Here is a 19671-nt window from a genome sequence, read left to right as displayed (position 1 = left end):
GCAATCTAAAACACGAAAAACCTAATAAGTTAAGTGTATTGACATTGAATGAAACATTATGATACGACCTCGAACAAATGAACCACACTGAAATAGTATGATTGTTTTTCCTTTTGAAACATAATAAGACTTTTGAAATTTTTTTAGTACCTTTATATTGTAGTGCATGTGCTTATGGAAGGAGGGAGTAGATGAATAGTGCACTGTACAAGTTTGATGATGACGTACCTATCTGTAACATTTTTTGTGAAATATCTGCAGCATTTCTGACACAACGCTCAATGAATTTGAGAGTACAGAGATAAAGAAATAATATCAAGCATCTTAGTGGAAAAAGTGGCATGGATCCCACACAAAGCATTAACTGCTCAGCCATGCATGGTACCTCCCGTGCATGGTAGAAAAGCCGGTCTCATACCTATAATGAAGCTTACTTTCATGAAGTAGATGTGGCAATGGCATTCTTGTACGTTTGGTCTGAATTTTCATCTTAATTTCTAGCCTTCTCTCACTGAAGCAAACCATCAAGTCGTCGAGTCAACAATTAGACAATTAGACGTGATATGGGCCAGCCTTTTAATGGTTACTACGATCCCGGTTTCAGGAACCTTCTAGAAGTTCTAGCCGGTTTTTTCCGGATTTGAGAATTCCTGAACGATTTTTTCTTTCTTTTTCTCTGTTTATATTTTTAATACTTTCCTGATTCTTTTAATCTGCTTTTCTCTCCTTTTTCTCTTTTAATTTTTTTTGTTCAAATTTCGGTTTTTTCTTTTTTCCAATTGTTTGTTTATATGTTCGTGTTTCTCAAAAAATGTTCGCATTTTCAAAAATTGCTCGTCTTAAAATTTGTTCGGGAGTCTAAAAAACTGTTCTAGTTTTCAGAAATTGTTTGTGTTTACATTTTTTTTCTATGGAGGAGTTTTTTTTAAAACTGCGCATTTTCAAAAATTGTTCACGTTTTTCAAATTATGTTAACAGTTTATAAAAATGTTCAGGTCTAAAACATGTTAATATTTTTCGAAATGTTTGAGTTTATTCAAAATTTGGAAAGTTTACGCAATTCGTTAAACATTTTTTTTGGAAAACATCATATTATTTTGGGAGATTTAAAAAATGTTCATTTGAAAAATGTTAATTATTCATTTGAAAATGTTCATTTTGTTGAAATTTTAAAATGTTCATTTTTTCGAAATTTCAAAAATATTCATTTTTTCGTCAAACATTCATTTGAAAAATGTTCGTTTTGTCGAAATTCCTTCACAAATTAAAAAAATTACGTGTTTCCAAAATTTGTTTGGGAGATTTAAAAAATGTTCAAGTTCTTTTACATTTGTTCATAAATTCAAACAACGTTCTTAGTTTCCAAAAACAATTGCGGTTAAAATTTATTCACAAATGCCCAGTCGTGCTCGCCCTTGTGCGTTTCAGATCGGTTTGATGTAAAACGCGTCGAATGAGGTGCCGCGAGAAATAGCAGCCGCTGCTTTCGTCTCCAATACAGCGAACCTTAAATATGAATGGGCCAGGCCCAGCGTGTGTCTCCCGCGATGACGTGCCCAGGGGCGCACGCTCTTTTCTTTTTCTCTTCCGATTTGTTCATGTTTTTCCCTCTAAATTTGGAAATATTATAAAAATAACATGTTTGAATTTATTCATTTATTAAAAATGTGAATATTTAAAATATTGTTAAATTAAAAATTATTTTGAATTTGAAAATATTCATGATTTAAAAAAAGTTTTCTGCAGCTTGGTTTAGGTATGCCGTATGCCAAACCATGCCATATTGCTGGCTTCGCCCACGACCTGGATTCAGGAGAAGGTGCGCTCGGTGCTTTTGCCGTTTAAGGCGGACGCGATCGTGGAGATACCCCTTCCAGGAGGTATGTAGCTGACTTCTACAGGGACGAGACTTGCCTGTTCCCCGCGCGTGTGCCCATCCGTGCTCCTGCATACGTGGCTTGATTTGATTGAAATAAAATAAGACCCAGCCCCACCCCTTTAAAATCAGGGGACGAGATGCTTAGATTAGAAAGGAAAAAGAGAAAAAGACAGCCATAGGATGAAGTGGGAGCACGGATGGGAGCATGGGGAGAGAGCAGGCAAGCCGGATCCCTTCTACAGGAGGAATGTGCTGATGTGATCCTACGTTGCACGGATACTTGGATACGTATCAGATACGCGATACGGGGATACGCCCGGTACACCAATTTTTTTAAAACATGGATACGTGAATATGTTTATACACATATATTACATATATTAATTATTAAAAATATATAAAAAATAAGGATCTTCTAGGTCAAAGCATAACTCAATAGAATTACCCCCTTTCTTTTCTTACACTTGGTCTACTTCTATTAATTGGCAGTGGGATTTCAATAGGTTTCCTATTCCAATCAATGCATCAACTCCCTTGCTCACCTTTCAATTGAACTAGAACATTGACAAACATGTTTTGACATAAACTCACACTTATGTTGGGAATCTTTAAAAGACGCGCCTTTACTATTGAGGGGATTTTACGTCAAAGAGCGGTTCCAGGTATCCAAAATGTATCGCAGAAGTATCCTAGGAGTATCAAACATTATTTTCTCTTTTAAAAATAAAAAAATCGAGGGATGCTTACGGGATACGTATCGGCCCGTATCGGGGCAGTATCCGAGTATGTGGGCAGTTTCCGGCTGGATACACATACTTTCTGAAGTATCCGCGCAACACAGGTGTGATCTATATTTCAATACATTAAGCTCACACCTGCAGCCCCTGCTGTATGCCTTTTCCTACATATATCTGCATTTACATACCCTTTTCTATGTAAAAGATATAGTCTGCCACGTCCTTTCTTGTCTCCAAATAAACAAATACCATGGAGTTTTTTTTAACCAGGCTTAACCCCTTTTCATTGCAAATGAACGAAAATACAACAGTTCCAGAAACATTGTCAGGACGAGGGAAAGAGGTAGAGCGAGTTCAAACATTGCCAGAAAACCTACTGCATTCGCCCGCCGTTAAAACGAATGCTATGGGGCGAAAACTTGGACAAAACCAATGGATCAAAAGTAACAGCACTATTACAGCTCACATGGAGGAGGGGCAGCATCAAACCGAACAAAATGAAAGAGACCCTACAACAAGATATGCTCGCAGTCCATTCCAACGCCCAAAAGCATGATGAATATACCATGGAGCTGAAGAAGCATTAGGGTGTCTCCGTGAACATGTACCATAGAGCTGATGTTAACATATACTCCCTCCGTTCCTAAATATCATAGGATTACAGTTACAGTTCAAATTCTGCATTGCGTACGTTAGCTTGTAACACCCCTCGTAACCCCTGAACCGGGCCTTGGTTGTTTGCGGCTGTACTTGGGTTTGGCCCAGCTGGTCAGTCACTGGAAACATAATCAGCTTATGATTGAGTGCAGACATGTTGATGCAAGGTTGTGGCTGATTGAAATTCAGGATTCAACAGATCATCAAAGTTTTATGCGAATGCGTTGGCTATCTGGTGGGCACGAAGGAAAGCCATACATGATGATCACTACCAGTCACCGGAATGTACGAGTGTCCTTGCGCGGAGAGATCTCCGAGCATGTGTGCTCTCTGTCTCCATCTGGTCTGGTGCTCGCACCCATTACACGTACATTCAACATGACTCGCTAGCTGTGCCGAGGAACGTGCTCGATAAGGTTGTATGACTCGATCGGGTCGCAAGGAAAAAAGGTATCATGGACGACACCCTCGCCGTGTTCCACACCAACACCGTCGCGAGGCTCCTCGGCAACATCTTGGCTCCTCGCCACCCTGGAACTCAGCGCCCTACACACACACGTCCCGGGCACGCGCGGCGGTTGGCACCATTTCCTCAAACGACTTCCGTGCAACATTGACACCATAAATGGCGTCATCCTCAACTCAATACAGAACAGGAAGAAGGTCAGGATCAAAATATACAAAAAACGCCCCAATCAGGGCAACCATATCATGTATATTAGTTATGATTTTTCATTAATGAAATTTACTAGCGATAGAGGGTTGATCATCACTTCGCTGCCTACCATATCAGCGAGCAAGTAGGAGAAGGAAGAAAAATACTATCTCATGTTTGAAACCGCGCAGATGGTTCTATGGATGAAAAACCAGAGGAACTAGGAGGTCTAGCTATGATTCTTTTTTCAAATACGTAGATGTCAGAACCCACTCATGGTATGGATGAGGTGTTGCAAAAGGCACAGTTCTCTTTAAAAGAGCGTTAAAAATTATGGCAAACAGATTGGAAATTATTCTTCCATAAATTATTGTAAAAGAACAGTCGGCTTTTGTACCAAGAGGGTTAAAATAGATAATACTATCACCGCTTTTGACTGTTTACATTTCATTAAGGGAAAAATGCATACAATAATTGAGAGTAGAGCTAATTACAAATAATCATGCTCAAGGTGGGTTCCATAGTCGGTGGGTGGAGATGGCAGCAAGACTTATTTCTTCGGTTTCTTTCTCTGTCATTTTCAATGGATCGAGGGTGCAAAAATGAAAAACATATTTTCGAGCTGTGAATTTTTAAAATTGTAAAATACATTTTTAATGGTACAAGATATTTTCAATTACACAATCATTTTTGACCATTGTATAAATTATTTTTAAATGTCATGAAACATGTGAACATTTTTAAGAGTCACGTATTTTTTATTAATTGTATAAAACACTTTTGGAATCACCAGAATTTTTTATTACAATGTATAAAATTATTTTTCTATGCACTATGTTTTTTTTACAAATTTAAGGACAGTAGTTTTCCATCAAAGAAATATAAGTAAAGAAAAAATGAGAAAAAATAGGCAGCGGAGAGTAGGCGCTCCGCCCACGCTGGGCCGGGCCAGTCAGAAGGCGCCTGAGGCGATCATAAATTCAAATCGCAGCAAGAGAGAAAACGAAGATCCTATATGACGCACGCTGCGTGTGTAGAGAGGTTTCGCACAAGCTTCCCGAGCGAGGGACGCGATATGAGCCGACCTGTTAATGGTTACTACGATCCCGGTTTTGGGAGAAGTTCCAGCCGGTTTTTTTCCGGAATTGGGAATTCCTGAACTGATTTTTATCCTTTTTTCTGTTCCTATTTTTTAATACTTTCCTGATTCTTTTTATTTGCTTTTCTCTCCTTTTTTTATCTTTTAATGTTTTTTTGTTCAAATTTAGTTTTTCTTTTTTTTTTTCCTTTTTCCCAATTGTTTGTTTATATGTTCGTGTTTCTCAAAAAATGTTCGCGTTTTCAAAAATCGTTCATGTTTTCAAATTTGTTTGGGAGTCTAAAAAAATGTTCTAGTTTTCAAAATTTGTTAGCAAATAGCAAAAAATGTTTGTGTTTTCATTTTTTTTCTTCAGAGGAGATTTAAAAAAAATGTGCGCATTTTCGAAAATTGTTATAGTTTTCAAATTTTGTTAATAGTTTCTAAAAAAGTTCAGGTTTTAAACATATTCATACATTCTAAAATGTTTGAGTTTATTCAAAATTTGAAAATTTTGCGCATTTCATTAAACATTCATTTTTTCGGAAAACATCATATTTTTTGGGAGATTTAAGAAATGTTCATCTGAAAATGTTCATTTTTTCCAAATTTAAAAAATGGTCATTTTGTCGAAATTTAAAAGATGTTCATTTTTTCGTCGAACATTCATTTGAAAAATGTTCGTTTCGTTGAAATTTCTTCGCAAATTAAAAAATTGACATGTTTCCAAAATTTGTTTGGGAGATTTAAAAAATGTTCATGTTTTTTGAATGTTTTTCAAAATTCAAACAATGTTCTTAATTTCCAGAAAAACTGCGGTTAAAATTTATTCACAAATGTCCAGAGGGTTCATATTTTAAATTTATTTGCGAAAATTCAAACAACTGTCTGCAAATTTATGAAAATTGCATTTTCCAATTTTGTTTTTGAGTTTCAAAATATTTTTCTGTTTGAAAGAAATATTCATGTTTTATATTTTTGTTCAAAATTTCAACCTTGTTCACAGATTGAAAATTTGTCACTATTTTAATAAAAATGAGAGTTTCCTAAAATTAATTCACGTTTTCAAAAGTGGTTCAGTATCTAAAAATAATTCTGTTTCAAAAAACTGTTCCAGATTGAAATTTAAAATGTTTCAGATTTGGCGCTTCTTTTTAGTTCTTATAGTTTCGCCTTGATATATACTCCTTCCGTTGCAAAATTCTTATCTTAGATTTGTCTATATACGGATGTATTTGTGACGGAGGGAGTAGATAAGAACCCAGATTCCCAGATTCACTCCCTTTGCTAGCAACACGCGCGCATGTACATACGATCCTGTGAGCGAATCCAGCCTATTAGCCTACCTCGCGACATCCTCTAATGGGCCAGCCCAGTCGTGCTCGCCCTTGTGCGTCGCGGATCTGTTTGATGTAAAACGCGTCGAATAGGTCCCGTAAGAAATAGCGGAAAACCCTATTCGCCGCTCAATGCGGCGAATTGTCGGGCGTTCAAGCATGTGAGCGAGGCGACATGGGCCGGCGCACTTCCAACTTTACACAGTGCGGTCAAAAGTTTTGGGAAAAAGGTTCCCTGGACCGGGTTTTTTCATGTGATGTTTCTTTTTTGGTTAGTCCGGGTTTCATTCGGTTTTTGCTTTCGTTTTTTCTTTTTCCTGCTTCTTTTTTCTGTTTCTCCTTTTCTTTGCTTTGCTTTTCTTTTCTTTTCACTTTTACTTTTTGTTTTACTTTTTTCACGTGTTTTTATTTTCCCAAACATGCTCAGAAATTAAAAAATGTTCATGTTTTCCAAAATTTGTCCCAAATATAAAGAAATATACTTTCTTTAAATTTTGTACGTAAATGAAAAAATGTTCAAAATTGAAAAAACTTTAGATGTTCAAATTTTTCTCTCTTATTTCCACAAAGAGTTCGAAAATTTCAAAAAGTTTAAAATATCAACAACCGTTTAACATTTGAGAAAATGTTCACATTTTTAAAATTTGGTTCACAAATTCAAAAAATGTGCAGCAATTTCCGAAAGATGTTCTTGTTTGAAAATTTGTTCACAAATTCGAAAACTGTTTAGTAATTTCAAATGTTGTTCTTCTTTTCTAATTTTGTTCATGTTTTTAAAATTGGTTCAAGAATTCAAAATGTTTACGATGAATTTTTAAAAATGTTCACATTTTACAAAAAATTGTTCATATGTCAGAAAATGTTTGTCTCAAACTTAGTTCATTTTTTTGAAAAAATGTTTGGAATTTCCAAAAATGTTTGCAGTTTTACAAAATATGTATGAATACTTTAAAATTTTGTTCCCATTTCCTTTCTTCGTAAAACTGTACTCCCTCCTTCCATCTATATAGGTCCTAATGCGTTTTTTAAGACCGCATTTGACTATTGACAAGATTAATAGTAGATGAGATGTATAATGTGAAAATTATATCATTGTAAGCTCCATTCACATACGAATTTGACTGTATACTTTGTGTAAGTTGCATGTCATATATTATTGCTCTAACATTTGGTCAAAGTTGGGTTTTACCCCATAGTTCACAGTCAAAAAAAAAAACATTTGGTCAAAGTTAGCCTTGAAAAATGCATTAGACCCTATATAGATGGAAGAAGGGAGTATGTGTTTTCCAATATTTTCAAATAATTTAGAAATTTATATGGTACAACAAATAAGGTACTCCCTCCGTCCCATAATATAAGAGCGTTTTTTACACTACACTAATGTAAAAAACGCTATTATATTATGGGACGGAGGAAGTACTTAAATATTTTGCGATGCCAAAAGTGAGTTGTAGCTGTTGGCTGTAGTGGCCGACATCACTGCTAGACACTCTGGCGGTCATGAGTTCTAGTCCTTCCTCCAGCTCATTCTATTGCTTTTTTTCCCGGGCTAGGTAGCTTCGGTGCCCTGGAGTGGGCTGGCCCAGCCGTGGCGCTCCCTGTGCGTCAGCATGTTATTGGACGCAGCGAGCGTCCAATAGGAGCTCCCAGAAATTACAGCCGCTACTCTCGTTTCCAATACTGACAGCAAGCCTTAAATATAAATGGGCCAGGCCCAGCGTATGTCTCCCGCGATGACGTGCCCAGGGGCGCACGCTTTTTTTTCGATTTGTTCATGTTTTCCCTCTAAATTTGGAAATATTATAAAAATAACATGTTTGAATTTTGAATTTGAAAATATTCCTGAATATTAAAAAAATCGTGGATTTAATAAATTTTCATGAAATTCAAAATATATTCGTGAATTGGAAAAAAGAATTTTATATATTCATGAATTCAAAATATGTTCACAAATTAAGAAAATGAAATTATTTAAATAATTAAATTTGCTGGAGTGAAAAAGGCTGTGGCTCTTTCCATTAAAGTTCATGACTTTTTTTAAGAAATATTCACGATTAAAAATATGTTAAAACTATTCGAAAAATTAAAAAATGCCCATGTATTCTCAAAACAATTGCATCATGTTTGTAGATTTCAAAAATGTTTATAAATTCAGAAAGTGATATTCATGAATTCAAAAATAATAATAATAACTGGAAATTTTTACGAACTATAAGTAGTATTGTAAAAATTGAGAGAGAGCTGAAAACAACAAAAGGACAGAGAAAATGACTAAAAATAAAAATGGAAATGAAAAAAAAGGAAAAGTGGGTGTAGTAAAATAGAAAAAAGAAAAGAAAAAATGGACGGCAGATTTCGTATCTTTCTAAAACCGCTCTGCGCTTACATGTAGCAGCTGAGGGGATTCTTCGTGCTTTATTGTATTTCTATTTTTGGCCGTTGTTCATTTGTGCAAAGCCTAATGTTCAGCTGGTTGTTTCTTAAATTTTGTCAGGTTCGGTTTCTACCTAACTTGTACTATGATCTTTATTATATAACTAAGACACACATTACCGTGAATAAAAAGCCGGTTGTTGTTCAACTTTTCGTGGCCGACCACCTAGTAGTGCCATAATGAAATGCCTGGTCTTTTTGTAAATAAAAGCCTCGTTGTAGTGCCTAGAATAATGTGGTAGTGTCCTCATCTTTATTAAGTTATTCAACAGGGTCTAACAAAATAAATACAAAGAGTAACCCAATGCCACCTTCGAGGCAAACAAAATCCCTACACCTACAAGTAGATCTAAGTTTTAAAGAATCAACATCAAGAGAAATTCTATCCATGTTCCTAGCCAACTCATCAATCTTAGACAATTTTTCTTCAAGCAAAGCATTGAAATTCTTTTGCAAATTCAAAAATTCTTTAACACTAGTCTCAAAATCAAAGGGCATCTTATTAAAATTTCATAAGAGTTGTTGTAGGAATTACCATAATTATTAGAGGAATTACTAGGAAACGACCTAGAAATAAATTTCCTCTATACGCGTTGTTACCAAAATTGTTCCTACCAACAAAATTCACATCCATAGATTCATTATTATTCTCAATCAAAATAGACAAAGGCATATCATTAGGATCAGAAGAAACACTTTTATTAGCAAACAATTTCATAAGTTCATCCATCTTTCCACTTAAAACATTAATCTCTTCAATAGCATGAACTTTTTTACTAGTGGATCTTTTGGTGTGCCAATGAGAATAATTAACCATAATATTGTTTAGGAGTTTAGTAGCTTCTCCTAAAGTGATTTCCATAAAAGTGCCTCCCGCGGCCGAATCTAAAAGATTTCTAGAAGCAAAATTCAATCCAGTATAATTTTTTTGTATAATCCATAAATTCAAACCATGTGTAGGGAAATTACGTATCATTAGTTTCATCCTCTCCCAAGCTTGTGCAACATGCTCATGTTCAAGTTGCTTAAAATTCATAATATCGTTTCTAAGAGAGATGGGAGGAAAATACTTAGAGATAAAAGTATCTTTGCACTTATTCCATGAATCAATACTATTTTTAGGCAAAGAAGAGAACCAAGTTTTAGCACGATCTCTAGGCGAAAACGGAAAAAGCTTCAATTTAACAATATCATTATCCACATCTTTCTTCTTTTGCATATCACACAAATCAACGAAGTTGTTTAGATGGGAAGCGACATCTTCACTAGGAAGGCCAGAAAATTGATCTTTCATAACAAGATTCAACAAAACGGTATTGATTTCACAAGATTCAACATCAGTAGTAGGAGCAATCAGAGTGCTAATAAAATCATTATTGTTGGTATTGGAAAAACCTCACAATTTGGTATTATCTTGAGCCATTGTGACAAACAATCAATCCAACATACAAGCAAACAAGAAGCAAGCGAAAAGAGGCGAGCGAAAGAGGACGAATAAAGCGACAAAGGTGAAGTGGGGGAGAGGAAAACGAGAGGCAAATGGCAAATAATGTAATGCGAGGGATAAGAGTTTCTGATGGGTACTTGGTATGTCTTGATTTGAGCATCGATCTCCCCGGCAACGGAGCCAGCAATCCTTCTTGCTACCTCTTGAGCATGCGTTGGTTTTCCTTTGAAGAGGAAAGGGTGATGCAACAAAGTAGCGTAAGTATTTCCCTCAGTTTTTGAGAACCAAGGTATCAATCTAGTAGGAGACTACACGCGAGTCACCTAGTACCTGCACAAACAATCAAAAACCTTGCAACCAACGCGATAAAGGGGTTGTCAATCCCTTCACGGCCACTTGCAAAAGTGAGATCTGATAAAGATAATAAGATAAATATTTTTGGTATTTTTCTTGTATAGATTGGAAAATAAAGATTGCAAAATAAATAGTAAACTAGAATTATAGATCAGAAACTTATATGATGTAAAGTAGACCTGGGGGGCATAGGTTTCACTAGTGGCTTCTCTCATGATAGCATATATTACGGTGGGTGAACAAATTATTGCCGAGCAATTGATAGAAAAGCGCATAGTTATGATGATATCTAAGGCAATGATCATGAATATAGGCATCACGTCCGTGTCAAGTAGACCGAAACGATACTGCATCTACTACTATTAAACTCCACACATCGACCGCTATCCAACATGCATCTAGAGTATTAAGTTCATAAGAACAGAGTAACGCATTAGGCAAGATGACATGATGTAGATGGATAAAGTCAAGCAATATGATATAAACCCCATCTTTTTATCCTCGATGGCAACAATACAATACCACTACAAGAAATATGTCAACTTATGACCTTCTGTCAGTGACCCTCGAAGAATTGATCATAAATTTATGACCATTTTAGACCAATTGGTCAAAAGCTGTTCAGGGGGCTCCAAACCCTAAACCATTGCGACCATTTTGGTCAGAAAGGTCCTAATTTCCTTACACGAAATGGTCACAAAGCAAACAGTGCTAGTCCGTTGCCTTATTTCTAGTTGTTAATGACCAATATAGATGGTCATAGCCTTGTAGATTGTGGTGGGTTGTGATGACTAGGCGCCATCTCATCAGTTTTGCCTATGTGTCATGTCCATGTGGCAGTTTTTGCCCTAGGTTGTGAAGCAACCTATATTTCTATCATTCCCAAAATTCCCAAAAAAATCTCATAAATTCTTTGGGGCATATCTTCATCAAATATGTAAAAATCCTTCCTTGCCTAGTTCAAAACTAATTCAACAATATCCATTTTCCTATTCTGTTCACAACAACACTTTATGAAGGAAGTGCTATTTATATATTCTTGATTGCCCTCGGAATTTTTGGGCACTCTTTCCTATCCAAATCATTACTGCATGACAAAATTCAGCTCCATTTGCCTAGCAAATATTCTTCGGCAAATTTCCAAAGTTTTTGTCCACCTAGAAGCATTGTGAAGGAAGTACCTTTTTTATATCTCTAAATGACATGAAATTTATATAGTTCCTTCATATGTCCAAATTATCACCCTACTCCAAATTTCATCTCAGTCAAATAATCTATGTGAGCCCAGGTTCAATTTATATTTTATGGCCAAATTGGCACGTTGCAAAGCAAGTGTTATATAGACCCCTCCTATTACCCTCAAACTTTTCGGGCACTCTTCCATACACAAATCATTGCCACATGATAATATTAAGCTCAATTTTCGTAGTAAATCTTTCTCGGGAAATTTCCAAAGTTTCTACCTCGAGAGAAGCTTTGTGAAGTAAGTACTAGCTAGGCTTACCCAAATGATCTGAAAATTGACCAGCGCATGACCATACCTAGGTAACTTATCTACACCAATTTTGAGCTCATTTCATTCATCCAATCTCTCTCACTAGTTTTCCCAAGTTTCTGTCCATAGAAGAGCATTATGAAGGAAGCACTACTTTGGCATGTCCAAATGGTATCAATTTTCTACAATGCTTTCCTATGCCCAAATAACCACCCTCCACAAAATTTCAGCTCAATCCATTCATTATTTTGAGCCCAGCTTCAACATTCATATTTTTGTCCAGCGTGGTACTTTGCAAAGCAAGTACCACCTAGGATCCTCCTTTTGAGCTAAAAATTTGTGAAGACATTCTCCTTAGTATATGATCATCCTCAGCCAAAACTCACGCCCATTGGCCATGTGCATTTCCCGTACCGCTAATCAAACACTTGGCTGCTAATTCATGTTTGAGCATCGATCGGTCTTCTCGTGAGAATCTTGTGTTGTAATTTTCTTCCTAGAACCAACCTGGGGAGTGCCCAACCCACTAGACATGCCTAAGCCTCCCAGAACACATGGCAACATTACGGTCACGCGGTGACCACGCGACGGGCATGCGAGTTTACGCGCTCTAGAGTTGGGGCCCTCGGCCACCGCCCAAACCTCGACATGTCGCCACCAAACCATGTATTTATGATTAAATAGGTCCTTATGTAACTAGAAATGATTTTTGGAAAAAAAATAGCAAACTATGAGGCAGCTGCAGTTCAAATTTGACCCGCTTCCAACTGAATCGGCGGAAATTTGTCTTTTTCACGAGAGGTGGATCAAAAAAATTTACACACAACCATTTTGTCAATTGTGCATTAAATATGTCCTAGTATTTTATAAAAATGATTCGGTCCAATTTTGCAACAATTATTTGGTAGTTCCTTCACAAAAAAACCTCCTTCCGGGCACTCAAAAAATGGAAAATGGTTTTTTCGTCCAACGAAAATGAAAACTTCCTTAGGCAACATTGTTTGCCATTCCAATATGCACCCTTGTGCACAATATGAGATCATTTGAACAAACTATGCCATGAATGTGGCCATAAGATTGATCATTTGGCTTGAAAGCCATTGATCTCCACACATGATATCTCGTTTCTGAGAACACTTTTTAAAAATAATTGCCGTATTACAAGTTTGTTATTTTTCCTAGGAACTTGGCCACATATGATGACACAATGCGAAGGTTTCCCAATTTTTTGATTTTTTTGAATTTTCTATGCCCGTTTCAAAATGCGGTCAAAACGGCGGGCTTGACCGTTCCTAGCTAGTGGTTGAATCTTGGAAAACTTTTGGTATTTATCTGATTAAATAGATACTTATGTACCTAGAAATGATTTTTGTAAAAAATAAATAGCAAACTATGAGGCAGCTGCAGTTCAAATTTGACCCGCTTCTAGCTGAATCGGCGGAAATTTGTCTTTTTCACGAGAGGTGGATCAAAACTTTTTACACCCAACCATTTTGTCAATTGTGCATTAAATATGTCCTAGTATTTTAGAAAATTGATTTGGTCCAATTTTGCAACAATTATTTGGTAGTTCCTTCACAAAAAAACCTCCTTTCGGGCACTCAAAAAATGGAAAATGGTTTTTTCGTCCAATGAAAATGAAAACTTCCTTAGGCAACATTGTTTGCCATTTAAATATGCACCCTTGTGCACAATATGAGATCATTTGAACAAACTATGCCATGAATGTGGCCATAAGATTGATCATTTGGCTTGAAAGCCATTGATCTCCACACATGATAGCTCGTTTCTGAGAACACTTTTTTAAAATAATTGCCGTATTACAAGTTTGTTATTTTTCCTAGGAACTTGGCCACATATGATGACACAATGTGAAGGTTTCCCAATTTTTTGATTTTTTTTGAATTTTTTATGCCCGTTTCAAAATGCGATCAAAACGGCGGGCTTGACCGTTCCTAGCTAGTGGTTGAATCTTGGAAAACTTTTGGTATTTCTCTGATTAAATAGATACTTATGTACCTAGAAATGATTTTTGTAAAAAATAAATAGCAAACTATGAGGCAGCTGCAGTTCAAATTTGACCCGCTTCCAACTGAATCGGCGGAAATTTGTCTTTTTCACGAGAGGTGGATCAAAACTTTTTACAACCAACCATTTGGTCAATTGTCCATTAAATATGGCCTAGTATTTTATAAAAATGATTTGGTCCAATTTTGCAACAATTATTTGGGAAGTCCTTCACAAAAAAACCTCCTTTTGGGAACTCGAAAAATGAAAAATTGTTTTTTCGTCCAAAGAAAATGAAAACTTCCTTAGGCAACATTGTTTGCCATTCCAAGATGCACCCTTGTGCACAATATGAGATCATTTGAACAAACTATGCCATGAATGTGGCCATAAGATTGATCATTTGGCTTGAAAGCCATTGATCTCCACACGTGATAGCTCGTTTCTAAAAACACTTTTTTAAAATAATTGCCTGATTACAAGTTTGTTATTTTTTCTGGGAACTTGGCCACATATAATGACACAATGCGAAGGTTTCCCAATTTTTTAATTTTTTTTAATTTTTTATGCCTGTTTCAAAATGCGGTCAAAACGGCGGGAATGACCGTTCCTAGCTAGTGGTTGAATCTTGAAATTTTTTTGGTGTTTCTCTAAATAAATAGATACTTATGTACCTAGAAATGATTTTTGGAACAAATAAAGAGCAAACTACAAGGCAACTACAGTTCAAATTTGACCCGCTTTCAACTGAATCGGCAGAAATTTGTCTTTTTGACGAGAGGTGGATCAATTTTTTTTACACCCAACCATTTGGTCAATTGTGCATTAAATATGTCCTAGTATTTTATAAAATTGATTTGGTACAATTTTGCAACAAATATATGGTAGGTCCTTCACAAAAAAACCTCTTTTCGGGCACTCAAAAAATGGAAAATGAATTTTCCGTGCAAAGAAAATGAAAACTCGCTTAGACAACATTGTTTGAAATTCCAAGATGCACCATTTTTCACAATATGAGATCATTTGAACAAATATTTGATAGGACTTTCACAAAAAAAACTCATTTTGAGCATTGAAAAATGGAATGAAATTTTTTATCTTGAATCGATCATGACCAATTTATATGGTCATAAGATCATCAAATGGTTTGCTGCGTTCTGATTGGACCATGGGCATATCACGCGGATCACGCATCAACCACCGTCGGATGCTTCCAGATCCAACGGCCCAAACGCACCCGACCCGAAACCCTAGGTCTGTCCTCGTGGACATTTTCCACCCACCCCCGCCTCCATTCTTCCTCTCATTCCTCCCTCCCCCGCCTCCATTCTTTTGCTCTAGATCCGCCACCCACTCCAATCCCTCTCCCCGATCCAGATCAACGACGACGGCCCCCCGTCGCCGCCCCCTCCTTATCCCCCTAGCTCCCTTATCCCCTTCGGCGCTGCCGCTCACGCTCCCTTTTCCCCGTCACCACCGCCACCTCTGCTTGGTACACAACAGCCACACGGCCATCCCCATCCAGATCCAACCGCCGCTGCACGTCGACGAGGCGGTGGGCGGGTGGGGCGCACCGGTGCGGCCCTCCGTGCGCGCGCACCGGCAGGCCCTCGAGGCGGCGCCGTCGGGGATCGTCTCCGGGCTCGACCTCGGCCGCCTCAACTCCTCCCGCGCCGTCGGCTCGCTCCGCAAGGTCGATGCCGGACCCGCTAGATGAGGAGGACAGGGCCAAGTGCCCGCACTCCATCGTGCTCGCCAGCGACGAGTTCCGGGCCCGGGGGCGGACCGTGGAGCTGCCGTGCTTCCGTGCGGGCTCACGCTGTACCCCAAGATCACGCAGTTCAGGGAGGGGGAGGAGCCGCTCATGGTCTCCCAGTTCATGATGGAGCTGCAGGTCGGTGGAGGAGGATTTGGCTGGTGAGATGGTAAGCTAGTGCTGCAGGCTGGTTTGGTGATTCAATTCATGCTGGTGCGAGCGTGCCATTGATGCTTTCCTGTCTGTTTTTTTGCTCAGGCGGGGCGCAAGGAGATGGCGCTCAACCTGGCCAAGTTCATCGACAAGGGCATCCAGGTCAAGCTCACCGGCAGCCGCCAAGGTTGATTCGATTCGCACAGCCCAAATCCCCTCATTTTTCTTCTATCCCTTCCCAGTGTTATGATAGATACATCGTCAGATCTACTAGAGGGCTCCCTATTTGTTTTACTTTAGGCTCTACCACCGTTGCAATGTTTGGTGTCGAGAGATTTGTAGAGAATGCTGCGAACATTACTAAACCGACTTGTTAGCTGGCCTTTGTCTGATTTAGTTGGTGAGTTGTTGGTTGTTGTCATTCTAGTCAGCAAAACAAATGCCTCTGTGTGAGTTTATCTTGTCTAGATATATGTGCTAGGATACATGTTACTACAGTGAGGAAACATGTGGGGTGGGAAATAGAAGTTAAACCTGGATCATGGTAATTCATCATGTGTTAGTCTGATGCACAGGCTTTTTATCGCAAATCAGTTACAGGCTTGTGCTTGCTTGCACCTCTTTCTTGTTGGGCATGTTTGTCTATAGATTTTGATGTGTGTGGGTATGAGGCGTCTCTTACCTTAGTAGTTGAAAATTATTTAAGGTCCTATGGTGGCCAGGTCTATGAAACCCATGTACTCCCTTCGTTCATAAATATAAGATGTTCCAACTTATTTATGAATTAGATGTATATCGACACATTTTAGTGTTCACTCTGTATGTAGTCCATATTGAAATATCCAAAACATCTTAATTTGTGAACGGAGGTACTACCTGTTTATCTCCTGCTGTGTTCTTTCTAGCAATCATATACTGACGTGGCATATGCATATTTGCAGTTACAGGAACTTTAAAGGGATATGACCTACTGCTGAACTTAGTGCTGGATGAAGCAGTCGAGTCTGAAAGAGTAGGGTTCCTTCCTTTGGATTTTACTGTCCATCTATTTTTTCTAATGATTTATAGTTTCTACAGTTAGAGCTTAGGATGAGAGTTATGACTTATTTGTTCAGCATATAACATTTTGTTCTACTAAAATTTTGTCAAGGCTAACTTTGTACTAGAGCACTGCATGGAGTACTAGATTACGACAAATGCAGAGTTTATGTTTTCTTTAAACAGCATGATCAATGTGGCTCTTGTGCATTTATAAAGAGATAATGTCCCTCCTTTCTTCTACAGTGTCGTGTGTAATAATCCTCATCTTGCAATTTCTACAGTGGCGTTTATCTAATGCATGTACTTGTACTGTCTCTCTGGACTGCTACTTAGCTTGGTTTCCCCAAGTGAACGCAAGTATTCATGCAGTCCTTTTGACATGAAAGAATAGTGTTACAAATCCTTCACGCTGCTATTGACTACTCCTGCTGCCACACAAGTTGAGTTTCAGTCTAGCTCATCTGAAGTTTCTCTGTATGCAGGAGGGCGAGCTGGAGGAGATTGAGAAGGGCTTGGAGCCTTTGTGGGAGCGCTTGGTCCACCCGCTCAAGCGCATCGTTGACAGGCTGAACGTTGTTCACCACATCAAGGCTGTCAAGGACTCGCCCGACCTCTGTGCCGCCATCGAGGATGTCCAGGTAGTCTCTTCTTCTGTCACGCTGCCTGTGATCTGGACGAACGAAGTCGTTGATTGGTTAGCGCATCATCAGATGATGATGCTATCTCTGTATTCCTTCTTGCTCCATGAATTAATCCTGATGAATGCTGCTTGTTTTGCACAAGCTGACAAGGACACTAGCTAGAGCGCACTACCGCACCTCTTCTTCCAGCTGTTATGTAATAAGTGTTCTCAGTTGGTATCAAATGCGGTACCCTGTTCACCCTGCTTCTGTTATGTTACAAGTGTTTTGAATTAAGTCCATAAATGATTGTTGTCCAGTGCACACAGTAGCACTGCAAAATGCAAGTATGCTGATTATTTTTTGAAAACTCTATATATTATTTCTAGCATCTTATACATGTAAAAAGAGAGTTAGAAAATGTGAATTAAGTGTAACCATGAGCTTTGTTTGTTCTTGTACTCTTTGTATGTTCCTGATCGCCACCACCGACTACGAGCGGGGGTCCTGGTCCTCTCCCTCGTCGTCCTCGGTGGCGGCATCGCGGCTTGGCGCCATCGCCGTGCCCTGCGTCAACGTCACGATCAGCTTCACGGATCGCCGTCTTCACGGTACGCACACACACATTTCTGAAATCCACAGTCAACAGTTTGGTGTACGCGCTGACTACTGAATCATGAGCATGCGTGTGGTTGTGCTTGTGCAGAGGTTGGTCGAAGAGGGCTGGAGTTCATGCTGTTCCTGCTGTCCTTGTTCGTGTTCCTCTTCGGTACCTCCTAGTTCATCTTCGACCTCATCCTGGTGAGATTTCCATCCAACCCTCCCCGTCCGCATGGTGCACTTTCTAGTTAGTACTCGTCCGAGAGAGTTGCTTGGAGTAACTATACTCAAGATGCAGTCGCAGTAGGATTAGTTGCTTGGAGTATTTAACAAGACCGAACAAGATTTAACTTGTCAAGATTTAACAATATTTCTTAGTAAAGCTGAGTAGAGTATATATTCTGAACATGAAAGCATAAATATTCTCAGCATAAGTACATGATTAGGAGTATCATGCTTCTGAATATCTCCAAGCTGGATATTTCCATTAAACATGTTTCTGAATACCTCCCATATATATTTCCGTTAGTCTGCTTAGTGCATCATTAAGATTATAAGCATCATTTTCATTGAATCCTGGTTACATATTTGTGTGTACTCAAGTTGAAAATGGGACTTGGAATAATATGCAAGTTTCATCTTTTCTATTGCAGCGAGTGGGTCGGTTATGCACTGGCAGCATCCTTGTATGAATGAGTATATCGTCTTAACTATCTGGGGACAAAAATCATTGTATTAGCTGAATTTGTGTTATCTTTCTAAAGAACTTGTCCTTTTTTTGAATGTTCTGTTCATAATATATTGGCTCCAGTGTTTTGATTCTTCTCTTCTGATTCATGTAACAGGGCGACGGCCGAAGGCATGATGATAGTTCTATTGCTGTCCTAGTGTAGCGAAGGTAGCCTAGTCGACTATGGTCGCGTAGTTAGTCATGCATACAGTTTCATCTGACTGGAGCAGGAGCCCAGTTTGTGCTGATTGTCAATTCTCATTGTGATTGTCCCTATATCTGTGTGACTGATTGTATTTGTATCTGTGTTGTAACTGTGTCATGACAGAAGGAGCCCAGTATATTTGTATGACTGTGATTGATTCTCGCTGTTGTTATTTGAAATATTACTTGTGTTTTCTGTCTGTTCTTATTTAAACATGGTTATTTATTTCTGTCAAATTGTCAAATTGTAATCTGAATAATATGATGCTACCAAAAGGGTCCCACTTTAATAGAACCTGACAACTGGGACCCATCTGACTAGTGGACCCTTCTTTTGGGAAAAAAGAAAAACTAAATTCGTTTAGACAAAAAGGCCACAACCCAACAATAAAAAGGCTGCAATATTGGACTTGGCCCATGAACCCAACCAAAAATTGACAGATAGAAAAAAAACACAAATAGGCTGAATTGTTGGGCTAGGCCCATGT

At 38.3% G+C, this 19671-nt stretch overlaps 1 protein-coding gene across 1 annotated transcript; it reads left to right on the top strand.

The window, feature by feature from the left end:
- Positions 1–15652: 15652 nt before the first annotated feature.
- Positions 15653–19322, top strand: LOC125540670. Its single transcript, XM_048704262.1, has 6 exons — positions 15653–16004; positions 16094–16175; positions 16930–17000; positions 17512–18260; positions 18356–18450; positions 19095–19322. The coding sequence occupies exons 1-4, from the start codon at positions 16002–16004 to the stop codon at positions 17830–17832; spliced, it is 477 nt and encodes a 158-aa protein (XP_048560219.1). The 5' UTR covers positions 15653–16001; the 3' UTR covers positions 17833–18260; positions 18356–18450; positions 19095–19322.
- The last annotated feature ends 349 nt before the right edge of the window (positions 19323–19671 follow it).

The sequence above is a fragment of the Triticum urartu genome, chromosome 1 (genome assembly GCF_003073215.2).
Source record: "Triticum urartu cultivar G1812 chromosome 1, Tu2.1, whole genome shotgun sequence".
NCBI classification, from domain to species: domain Eukaryota; kingdom Viridiplantae; phylum Streptophyta; class Magnoliopsida; order Poales; family Poaceae; genus Triticum; species Triticum urartu.
The sequence above is the reverse complement of the archived record's forward strand: the minus strand, read 5'-3'. Positions and strand labels throughout refer to the sequence as shown.